This window comes from Phalacrocorax carbo, chromosome 1, assembly GCF_963921805.1.
Source record: "Phalacrocorax carbo chromosome 1, bPhaCar2.1, whole genome shotgun sequence".
Taxonomy (NCBI): domain Eukaryota; kingdom Metazoa; phylum Chordata; class Aves; order Suliformes; family Phalacrocoracidae; genus Phalacrocorax; species Phalacrocorax carbo.
Genome location: NC_087513.1, coordinates 153,942,096 through 153,954,266, shown reverse-complemented (window position 1 = coordinate 153,954,266; position 12,171 = coordinate 153,942,096). Strand labels below are relative to the sequence as shown.

Genomic DNA, 12,171 nt, shown 5'->3' with positions numbered 1-12,171 from the left:
AAGTAAATCTGATCCAAACTTAGAATTTCAACCTTTTAAATTTTAATTTGGATCTGCTTCAGGAATGAAATATATTTCTTTGGGTTTCTGCTGTGAGTTTCAGGCTGACCACTTTCACAGTTACTTCACGCATTGTGAGTCAATGCTGAATCATCTTTGGTTTAGTCAGCAGTTGCTAAGCTTTCCAGAAGTTGTCTCGCTAACACCTCTGATTCTTCATGATTTCTAAGAAAATCTAGTTGATGCAAGTATGGAAGCGAGGTGGTCCCAGCCTTAACAGTAGTCCACAAATCAAATGTCTCTGTGACCATACAACTAGTTCAGCTATGGGGAAAGTAGGATCTGCAGTCTTCTACCGCTAACCTGGAGCGTTAGACAAACGAAAAGGATCTCTGGTAAAGTTTCAGCACCTTCCAACCAGCATTCCTCCAAACCATTCCTGGGCACAATTTGGGAATTAAGACAGGCTAGCAGCCAGTCCCAGAAGGCAGCTTAGATGTGGCTACACTCCGTTGGAAGGTGACAGAGTTTAGCAAAACATAGCAGAATACTTAATAAATAGACAGGCTGGGTTTCTTGCTGGATGGTTTCTATGCCAGGGAAATAATCCCTCTCGCAACTCATTTACTGGTATAGACTTAGCCATGGAGTCCTCAGTAGGACTGCTACCAGACCAGAGGACTGCAAGAGCTGAGGCACCCAAGGGTCTGTGCAGCTCCAGGAAACCAGATGTCCAGATGAAGTTTGGCCTTAGAGCAGTTTGCCTGCAGATGTTGCTCCAGAGTTGCTCCAGATCCTGAGACCACTGATGTCCCTGGAATCACTCCAACCCTGCAGCTTTGCCTGCCATGGTCTGTGTGAGCAGTCCCATGACAGCACAGTTTTGGGTTGCACCAGAACTATAGGTGAATTCAGCTGTTAAGGAACCAAATAACTGTCACGAAATGTAGTTAGCACGTAAACTTCAAAACTTACTCCTGTTTCATTGGGAGTTTAATCAAAAGTGACACATTTGCAAAATCTTTCCTTTTCAAAAACTGGCTTTTTGTAATGAAAAAACATTCCAGCTCATTTACATCCAGTCAGATCTAGACTGAGGAATACCTTCAAGAAAGTATAATAATAATATGAAGCATCGAGATGTATAAAATTCCTCCATTTCTTTAGTAATATGCTGTAATAAGTCCACAGTTAAAATTTGAATTTTGTACTTTATTTGACTTCCCTTTTCCTACATTATTTCTTTTATCTGGTACATCAAAGAGCCCTTTAATATCTAGCATTTTCTGCCTTTGAAGGTACTCGATGCTGTAATCAAGCCTCCTCTTGATCTTTCCAATATTGTAAACTGATCAAGTGTGTTCCTTAAAGTCTCTTTGCTATAAGAATTTTTGTTCAAAACAAAGAAAAAACTGTTTCAGACTGATGGAAAACATTTTTATCAATGTCACTTTCTTAGGAATTGCTCCTTAATGGGCATATGTCATATGACACGTACTGAAAAAATATTTTCCTCCTTTCAGTGACCCAATTCAGTACCAATGAGATTGGTTGGTGAGGCTTTGCATTCTTCCTGCATTGATTTTCTGTGAGGCATCCAAACAACTGACAGGAAGCAAATCTGGGTTTTAGGCATCACTTGTTCCACACTGTTATTAGCCAAGGTCATGTCTAATAATATAAAAGATTTAAAGTGATTGGCTGCCTTGTTTTCTTCACCCCCTAGGAGAAGCCTAAGCTTCCAGTTCAGATATCAAAGATTTGAGAGTCAAAGGAAAACTGCAACGTCTGCAAAGATGTCAACGAGGCCAACATTAGAGTAACTCTACTTCTGCTGATTTTTCTAGGTATAAAGATTTGGCTGATACAGCAGCAGGAGAGAAGAAGTTGTCTGCCAAGGAGAGATGTCGTCTTGTTCTTCAGCAGTGTAAATTACAAGGCTGGCAGGTTTGTGATCTACAAAGCAATTAAAATATCATTCTTTAAACAAGCTAGCTGAGTCATTTCCATTGTGGCAAGCCACCAGATCCTTTGCAGCAGTATATTCTTTTGACATTTAATATATGCTTCAGGACAGAATCAAACTGATTTTCTGGGTTTTCTAGCATATGAGTAGCTGTGATCATTGTGTCAAAAAATCAGTGTATTCTTGTGCGGAGGAAAAGTTTTCAATTAAGCATATATATTGTGTAAATTTGCTTCCAGGTCTTTAAAGGTATCTGGTAAAACCACATTTTAGTGGTTGAATGATTTCTGAATTACAAAAAAAAAACCCAAACAACCTGCACATTTTCTTTATCCTGTACTAAATGTTATAGTTTGCCAAACTGTTGGTAAACTATAGTTTAGGCTATAGTTTTAGTTATCAAAACAACTACTTAGGACTTCTCATCTAGTCAGTGCCTTTGTAGGTACCAGCATGCTGATTCAGAGATAGACCAAAGTACCTAGGGTTGCTGTACATAAAGTAAAAAAAGAAGCCAAACACTGAACAGGAAGCTTTCAACTTCCTATCCCGTCTCCTTACCCTATTTATATCTTAATTAATCCTCACCAGCGTGAGGATTGCAAGGTGGGCGTTTCCATTTGTCCAGAGTACTCAGTCATCTCCTTCGGGTACCTTTGCACTTGAGCAGGACTGATTTCTTTAAGATACACAATTTCTAAAGAAAATGGTGTTTCCTTACGCACTGTATAAGCTATTGTACAGAAAGGAAGATTTCTGTGACTTAATGTGTAGAGCATTCTGCTAGGTGGTGTGAGCTGCAGATTCAGGTCTTTTCCCAGCCCAGGAGGATTGAAATCTATTCCACAAGAGGACATCCAGACCAGTCTCAGGGAAAGGTATGAAGTTCAGGAATGGACAGTGGTTAGGACACTCCTACAGGCTTTGGGAATATTAGTTTAAAAGGAAGGGGTTAACATAGGTCTTACAATTTATGTGTGACCTCTAAGCATTAAGATGTCCAGAAAAAAGTTTCTGCAACTGTTTCTGAAGGACAAGGACTATGTTGGACTTTGTGCTATGGGTGTTTCTCAGTGGCCCAGATTCCTTAGTCATAACAGGAAAAATGATAGGCCCCCCACTAGGTTAGGAGCACACATGCATGATCACCTGATCTTGGACACACAAGAAGATTTTTCTTTGGTCAAAATGCTGTTTAAGTCCCCTTTTAACCACTAAAGTAAATAGTGGGCACGTATAGTCCCACTCCCTCAATAGCAAAGAGCAAAAGGATTGACCCTGAAAAAGGCAACAATATTAAAATAGACTTGCTTTTCCTACTCAGGTTTCTTAAGTCAGCTCAGGGGTATGTTTTGCATCATTGCCACAAGGTTCCCTATAAAAAATAGTCATTAATATCTAGGAGCTGTACCTTCTCTTACAAGTACCTGGAGCTGAGAGTACCACTAACCTTCAGAACTTGTGTGGGGCTACAAGCTTGACGTTGGGCAAAAGCTGTGTAATGGTAATTACATATTGTGCTCCAGTCACAAAACACAGAGCAGGATGCCTATGGAGTTTTATTTCCCCAAGAGCCAGTAACAGCGTTACAGCAAGAAAAAAAAAAGCAATTGACCGTCAGTGAAAGCCTACAGCTCAAAACTAGTGATTCTGTAGTGACTGGCATTTGAAAACAAGCCTGAAACCTTGAAAGACAAAAATGTAAAAAGGAAATTGCAAACCAAAATCCCTTCATCATGCAGAGGACGGAAACTTGTGATCTCATACAGATTTTGAGGTTCTCATTCCAGAATCTCATTAACACCAGGAGAAGTCAGAAATACAAAACTACAGCAGTGCATAAAGCATTGTCCTTCAAACCAGAAAGGACCAAAACTCTTAAGAGTTTCTGATAAGTTACATGAAATAAGAGGGTTTGGGGGTGAGAGTTATGCCATCGTCACTCAGTGACTAAGAAACACATGGCAACAGACTGAACTGAAAGGAACAAGGTCTGAAAAAATGAGTGACCTTTTTCTTATACCTTTTTCAAGACACAGAGAGCTATGACAAACAGATGGAAAAATAACCATAATGGAAGAAAAATCTAGGAGAAAATTCACACTAAGTCCAGACAATTTCTTACAGACAAATGCCCAGTGAATACAAGCTTGACACCAATATGTTTTGTATAGGTGATTCAAAACCATATACCCAACTATCAGCAGTAGTGACTAACGTCTGTGTCACACAATCTCTCTCTTTCAATTATCTTTTTGATTCATTTGACTAATCATGGAAGTTGAACTTTAAATAACAATCTAAATGAGGAAGCTTATACAATCTGCAGTTGTCATGGGTGCCCTCCTCTATGCTTTTACAGCAGAGGACTTTGAAAAAAGAGGAAAAAAAATTTAAAAGGTAGGAGGAGGAAAAAAGGGAAGGAAAAGAGGAATTAGGAACCCAGGATGATGTCAGCTAGCAAAGCCAGAGGAAGGGAGTCATCTGTAGTGCATCATTAAAAATCATCCAAGAAGTAGGGAGTTACACACACAACCAGTTTATTCAGCCATTTTTGTCAGCAGTATCTACTTCAAATGAGTCACTGCTGGAACTGAAAATCTGTTTGATGCAGGGTTCATGAATAAGTAAAAAATGTCTTCCCCAACATTGTTACCTGCACTTCCCTGAAGACGTGTTGCAGATTCTGGTAGATAAATTGACCAAAAACCCAGATAGCTGAAATATCCACATCAAATATTATGACGTTTAGGAGAAAGCAACACACATCTACAATAAAACTCCTGCTTATATGCCATCATCAGAGGACGAGGTTGCCAATAAACTCATCAACAGAGGCAGGAATTTGGATACTTCATTTAACTTCCTTCTAATACTGTACCTCACAATCCCATTTTGTGAAAGGTGATATTAACTTGGGGAACAGGAAAGTAAATCAGTGTTTTAAAGCGAGAGCCCAAAAATGAGTAAAGAAGATGGTTTCTTTGTACTTATCTCCTGCTTAACAATTTATCTTTTCTTTCTCATGTAAGTTCTGTTTAGAGAGTGTTTTATTAACAAACAAAACAACAAAACCCAGATCCTACTCACAGAACAAGTTCTATCTCTTCTTTTAAATACTGTTTAAAAATGGAGAACAAGTGAAGAAGATCCAATATAAGAATCCAATTCTGGTTTATTTTCTACAGTTTAGTAGAGCATAAGAGCGAACATTATCGGCTAGCCAATGTCTGGTGCTTGATTCAGCAGCTTCTGTGTTTGAAGAAAGTACTGGGGAAGTGTTGATAGGTTTATGAAATGTTAAGCTGAGTTGGGTAAGCTGAGTTGGAGATAACTAGGACAATAAAATAGCTGCTTCATTGAAGCTGGCACACTATGCAGTTTCAGTCATGCACTTAGCTTAACTTAGAAATTCTAAAGTGCGGAACTATTAGTAAAAGGCCGTTTTTGCATCCTGACTCCGTGCACTGCCTAGATACGGTGTTCCTTCAGCTTCAATATATACTTGATCATGACAAGCTTAGCTACTTGCTGTGAGTTTTAAGCACACCCAATGTAAAAGAAAATCAAATTTCTAAATCAAAGCAAACCACTCCTACTCCAGACAGAGTGAAAGTAATAGACTTGTTTGACCCCTGGAGAAGTCAGTGAGGGTTTTGCTATTAATGTTAGAAGGAGCAAGATGATATGTAGTAACTTGAGAGTCAAATTGAGTGGAAGTACTGGTTGTTTCATGTAAAGCAGAAGAATCTTCTGCCCTACAGAACATCCAAAGGCCTTTACATTAGGAAACCCACATTTTCAATGCTGCATTCATTTATTGTCATGCAGTGGTGTATTAGTTAAGCAGAGCCTACAATCCTAATAGCATGACTAGCTTGCAAACATTATTGAGCTTTGGGAGAAGTATGGGGTACAAACAGTCCTTGGCTTTTTTTACTGACATAAGGAAACTTTCATTTGCTTGGATTATCATTCCTCACACTGTTAAGCTTGCAAATATAAATCCAATAAAGGAGAGTTAGCTCAGAGCTTACTGAGCTTTCTCATCAAAACTTGGAGCTTTACATTTTGTTTAGCTAAGGTCAGTGGTCTGCCATTAACCCTTCTCAGTTACTTCAGCTGGAGACTGCCAAAATGCAAACAACTTGTATTATACGAGAAGTAAAACAAAGCATCAATTTAATTTGCTCTTGCTATACCGTGTAGCTGTTAAATAAAGTGCTGCAAAGGCTAGACTTCACTAAAAATGAATCTTTCAGCCTTTGACTTCTCAAAATACTTGTCTGGTTAAAAGATAGGAGCCATTAAAAAATGTCTAATAAAAGCTTTGTCTTAGTTTATCTTTCAAATTTTCAGCCTGCTACTTCTAATTCACAATGACTCCTTCTTTTCAGTAGCCTTGAACTCTGAATGCAAGAGATCACTCATTTTGGATAAAGAAAGGCTTAAGACAAGTCTTAAGTTTGAATCAGGTGATCCAAAGACGCATCAGGTATGAAATAAGCAGTACAGGGAAGTCAGAACATTTTTATGAAGCTCCAAATCAGCATCAGGTAGCTGCATGAGATAGATATTGTGTTAGTGCCAGTTCACGTTTTTATAGCTACAGACACTGCTAGAGTTGTTTCAGGAGCCTGCAGTGTTTCTGGGGAGATGATCTTTGCCAGTGTGGAGCTGTATTATTGAACTTCTTTCACTCAAAAAGATTGTTAAAACAGAGAATAAGCCCTCACTAAGGGGAAATAACAGAAGTCCATGTAGAGATTTTAAATTCTTCTAGCACTTCTAGAACTGCAGAAAGAAAATGAAGTTACTGATCCACAGTTCTTAGCAGTCACAAAAACAATCACACTTCCTTACTGACCTACAGGTGTTTCATTTATTGGATTTGATACAGCTGTCTTTTTTAAATTTCATTATATTAATACACAATATTAGCATACCAGAGTCTGTTTTGGGAAAAGTATATTTATGATTAAATAGAAGAGTATAGAATGTAAGTGGCATATGATTAAATCAGAGAAATGAGCAGAAGTATATGAAATCATACATATGTAAACTGTGTGCTTAGTACAGAGAGACTTTGAAGTTATTTGTTAAACAGAACTGTTTATTTTGGCTTAAAATGAAAATGGTTATGCCATCTATAGATTTATAAATTGCTCTGTACATGATATGATGAAGTACTAGAGTACTTTACAAGCAAGGTAATATATAGGGGATTCTTAACTCTTTTTTTCCCTCAAGTGGGAAATCTTTGAGTACTCATAAATTGTCTGTCAGTTTGTTAATTTATCATTTCTTGATTTTAACTGTGCTGGAAGTCAATGTCAACTTTCTTTTTGGGCAGTTTTAAAATTAAGTAAATTATGAAGATCACATTAAAAAAAAAAAAAAAAAAAAGAAATCCCAGGAGGAGTTTCCAGACTAACGGTAAATGATTAAAGCACCAGTGTCTACATTTCCCTCATACTTTGACTTATGTCAGAAAAATGACATTGTTCCATTTTATCTTTGTCCCATTATATCATCTCATTATATTCCTGGAAATAATTTGCTAGTAGCAGAAATCGCCACAGAGTGAGTTTGGACATCACCAGTGCTACCAAAAGGGTGGCCGGGGCCAGCCACCACCTGCAAGTTTCTCAGCAGCTATTTTGTGCCAGAAAATGCAAGTCCATCCTATCCCCTTGGCCAGAGAATAGGATGGATGGTTCACTTTGACCTCAGAGAGCTCACAAGCTCTCAAACTTTCAACACAGAACTCTATTTTTGATTCCTATTTCTGTAATTTTTTCCCTCTAGAATATATTCCTCCTTCTCTCTGTCCACCTTTCAGGGTGTGCTTATGATTGCTAGTTCATCCCTAATTTATCTGGGTTTAGTTTTCCAGTCTCCTACCTCAGAGCTTACTTTCTCTGCCATCACTGTCCCTGTTGCCTATACTTCACACAGAGGGACATATTCACATTGTTTCTTTTGGTGATATGTCTATCTCTAGAATTTTGAAAGACTAGGTCCAGTAAGTGCAGGGCTCCCACGAGTGAAAACTGGGGTAGGGTTTCCGCCACTGAGTATTTTTTGCATGCATCTTATATTTCTTGATCACTTCCATTGATCAAGTGACGAAGGGCAGTCCTTTTTGTCATTGCAAAAGTGCAAAGAGCTGTGACATTTGTACAGTTTTTGGAAAAGGAACGACCATCTTTCTGCCCTTTCCCAGAGAGGTGAGTGACAGTTTTTCTCCCTAAAGTCCAACTCCTGACAAGTGCTTACATAAATGCTTAACGTCACTTGCGTGAATACTGGACTACTCCCATGCTTTATATTAAAGCCATACATAAGGTATGCTAAACTGTAGGTTTATTCAGCTTGTACCATGGTGCAAGGTTACTAGTTTGCCAGAAACAAAGGAGGACTCTTAAAATGTGTGAAGAAAAGCTAACAAATAAAGCAGAGAGAGTAAGGCTTTAAAAATAACATTTCAGTCCTTGTAAAAGATCAGTACCCTGTAAATGTGTTTGTCATTATAATATTTTTGCAGACATGTGCACTGCAAAAAGACACATTTTACAATAGTTTTAAGGCTTTTTTCTACATTTCATTAATGCACTGTGAAAATGTGTGTCATTGTGTAAAATATCATTAGATTATAGTTCTCTGTCTTTTGTAGGTAGCTATTTTGAATGTACTGCCAGAAACACACAGCACTCCCACAAATTGCCTTTTTTAAACTAAAGAACAGCTTTACAGATTCCCTTGACACCTATTAAGTATGAGCTAATACTGCCTCCATGCCACCTACACACCATCTCAGCATCCATTCCATAGTTTAGAATGTCTGTACTTCTACATCCTACACCTTTTCTGTAAAATAAAAAAAAAAAAAAATAGAAAGAAGAAAGAGAGAAAGAACAGCTCCCTCCCATCCTTTCTCCTTCCTCCCAGGAAAAAAAAAAAGGAGGCCTGTAGCAGTAATTGAAGCTTTGGTAGTCATCAATGACAATTTTACTTAATCTTTAAAAAATGTGTCATTTTGAAAAATAACATTTAAAACCCTAATGCTTTTCTAATTAAAATAACCATGACTGTAATTCACAGATGGTTTACTTTTACAGGAGTCTGAATGACATTAAAATTTCAGACTCAGATGAGAGTACTTTGTAGTCCAGAAAGTATTGAAAAGTGAGTGCTTCGGTGGAAGAACGCTTTAACCTTTTTTTCCCCTAGGCAAGCAGGAAACGTTTTGTGATTAGAGAAAAGACAGAATGAAGACAGGTGCCAGCCTCAAAAACTATTTTGATACCTGGCATATGAAATTCCAACATTTTTCAGCATTTTTACCGTCACTGAACACCAGAACTGCACAGAGGGCAGTGAGACTAGCTTGTTTCGGTCACCTTTAGAAGGTATCCGATTTAGTTCAAAGGCTAAGCAACACAGACCTCCAGCCATACTGACATAATCAAATGTGTTATAGCAGTTTCTTCTATACATGCTTCTGTCTAGAGCTCTGCTTTCAATATATCTGGCATATGATGTAAAATCTATAAATAGCTTTTATCCGAATGTAAAAGTGAATTTGTATTGACATTTTATATTTCTTCATTCACTTAAAAATCATAGCAGGCTTCTACTAATGAAGTTCATAGCATAAGTGATGCCACAATAACTCCATTTATATTGTTCCTATGGTGTAGGATGGGAGAAAAGAGCGTTAATGTTTTCTATGTCCCCTAGCTAGCTTTGTGACTCTACAACGCCAGACACTGGTAGATAAAGTGACCATAAGCCTGAGCAATTGTCTTGACTGTGATTTTGTGACTGCACGCTGCAAAATATATTGCAGCTCAGTGTTAAGCTGCACATTTGAAATATAGCCTAGGTGTGACTAGTGTGTTAATTATTAAACTAATCAAGAATGGGGTTGTTAATTTTGCCATTGGCATTGCTAGTAATCAGGGGTTATTTAAGGTTTCAAAATGTAATTATTCATCCTCTGTTCTATTGTCAAAATACCATTATATTGACCTAATAGAGAGGAATGTTTTAGAGATTTCCAGTAAGGAAGTAAGGGGAGAAACAAGCATTTTGAGGAATAGAGGGAAAGAGGCAGAAATGAGGAAAAAGTGGGTGATTTGTCATAGGCCTGAGACAGAGGCAGGGAAAAAGGCTCCAATGTGATGTAGAGGGTTTCTGGAAAGGAAAAGTGGAATATAAAGAGAAAAAATGATCAGAGTAAAAGAATATGATTTTATTAAGTATTTGTATCCAGGCTTTGGCTGTCTGAGAGCTACTCAGATACAAATGGTAATTATAACTAGATGATAATTTAATTACAGTTAACAATTAATGATTACAAGTTAATAATTCAGTTATTCTTATAGAAGAATTCTGCATTTAAGGTGATATGAGCAAGGAGATGGAGGGTTTAGTAGCCAAAGCTGCTAATAAGGAAAGTTCAATATGCATTTTGACAAGATGGATGGAAAAAATGGTTCTTTGATGAGCAATTATTACAGAATTTGCAGGGTTTAGTGACAGAGTGGATGTGGTGGGAGGAGCCAAGGTGGACTTCTGGTATCCTGGAATAAAGTTGAAGGCATGAAAATAGAATACTTAATGGGAAGAGAAGAGAAAATTGACATGGTTTGCTGGGAAAAACATGGAAAGTTTGCTTGTTCATGATACAGGATTAGCTGTTTAAAAGAGAAGCAAATTTAAACTGAAGAAGAAGGCGGTTAACCTCTTTTTCTCAGAACTTTTTGAGGAAATACAGAGGACAAGAAGTGGGGACAAAAGGAAAGATTCCTAAGGAAATTTAGCAAACCCTGGGAAAGAAGCAGATTCCAGAATAAATGACGGATGAAGAAGTCAGAGTGCTAAGACAACCAGGCAAAAGAGAATTTTGAAGGCACAGGTAGAAAAGTGAAAACTTTTGTTGGAAGTCACAAGTAAAGAAAATGAAGATGAGAGTATGTCCCTGACAGCAGAGTATGAGAGCACAATGAAATCTCAGTGAGAGCGCCTCAGATGAATATGAAGTTAAAAATTAGAAGGCATCACTCAAGATAATCTATTAAGCAACTATAAAGACAATATTTTACCAGGGTAGCTACCATTGTAGAAACAAGATCTAGGAAAAGGCAATATTGTTCTGGAATAATAACTGTGGGTTGTGAGCAGAAGGATTATTCCAGAATAGATAGTCTGAATGAATAAGCTGCTCTGGAATAGCTAAATTACATTAGTATTTCTGTAGCTGCACAGTTTTCTAAAACAGCTCTTCCAGGCATTTTCCACCATGCAAAGAAAGCCTATTCCCTATTTATGAGTTTCTACAACGGCAAGACAAGTACAATGTAGTTTTTATCATTTTGCCTTCACACACTTTGCAATAAGAAAAAAAGGCCTATTTTACTGGGAAAAGAGATACTAGCAGAAAAAAAGGGTTAGAAAACATTACAATTTTGCCATTCAAGTGCATCTGATTGTAACTAAAAGACTAACAGTTGCACCGTCGTCATATGTCAGCTCCAGCTTCAGGATTAGAGACTTTTAAAGACATTTGATTCAAAATAGTTTCTCTCTAGAGTAGAAAGAAGGGAAGCCAAAGGACATTTAAGACATTTAAGCCCCAGTCATTTAAGAAATTTTTTAATGGAATTTAGGCACGGTATGTATGTCCTGGCTTTCTGTAGTTCATCATTACCAGTGGTGTTCATCTGACAACAGTGTTGGGATTAAAAACAATTAGGTGAAAAGGTGTGACAGTCTCCCTGCTGATACCCGCCTCCCAGATCTATACTTAAAAAACAACAGCGGAGCAGGACGGCGCAATGAGTAGAGACTGAACTTGTGAGCTGCAGAGAATGAAGAGTTGGAATGAATTTCTGCAATTTCAGACAGGCTTGTATTAATTAATCACTATGCCTATTAGCCGTACAAAATTAGACAGAAGCTGTAATCTTCACAGGATAGCACAGTTCCTTGGTAGTGCTCCTTTTATTTCTAAGGAGCAAAGGAAAGCTTCTTCTACAAAATCCCTGAGAAGAAAATGGTATTAAAAAAAACATTACTTATCCAGGTTTTTTAGTTACTTACTGTTTGTAGAGTAGCTTGTTTGTGTGTGGTGGGTTTTTTTAAAGCTATTAGAAAGGAATGCTTTTGAAGACTATATAGAAAAGAATTTTTAAGGATTG

The 12,171-nt window shown here is 37.6% G+C and overlaps 1 protein-coding gene across 4 annotated transcripts in view; it reads left to right on the top strand.

Annotated features, from left to right (window-relative positions):
• MYO16 (myosin XVI) overlaps positions 1-12,171 on the top strand; it is a 418,633-nt gene that overhangs the window by 349,679 nt on the left and 56,783 nt on the right. For all 4 annotated transcript variants that reach the window (XM_064440435.1, XM_064440442.1, XM_064440450.1 and 1 more), the window contains exon 28: positions 1,848-1,947. In XM_064440435.1, the coding sequence (XP_064296505.1) occupies positions 1,848-1,947 (100 nt within the window). The remainder of the gene's footprint in view (positions 1-1,847; positions 1,948-12,171) is intronic.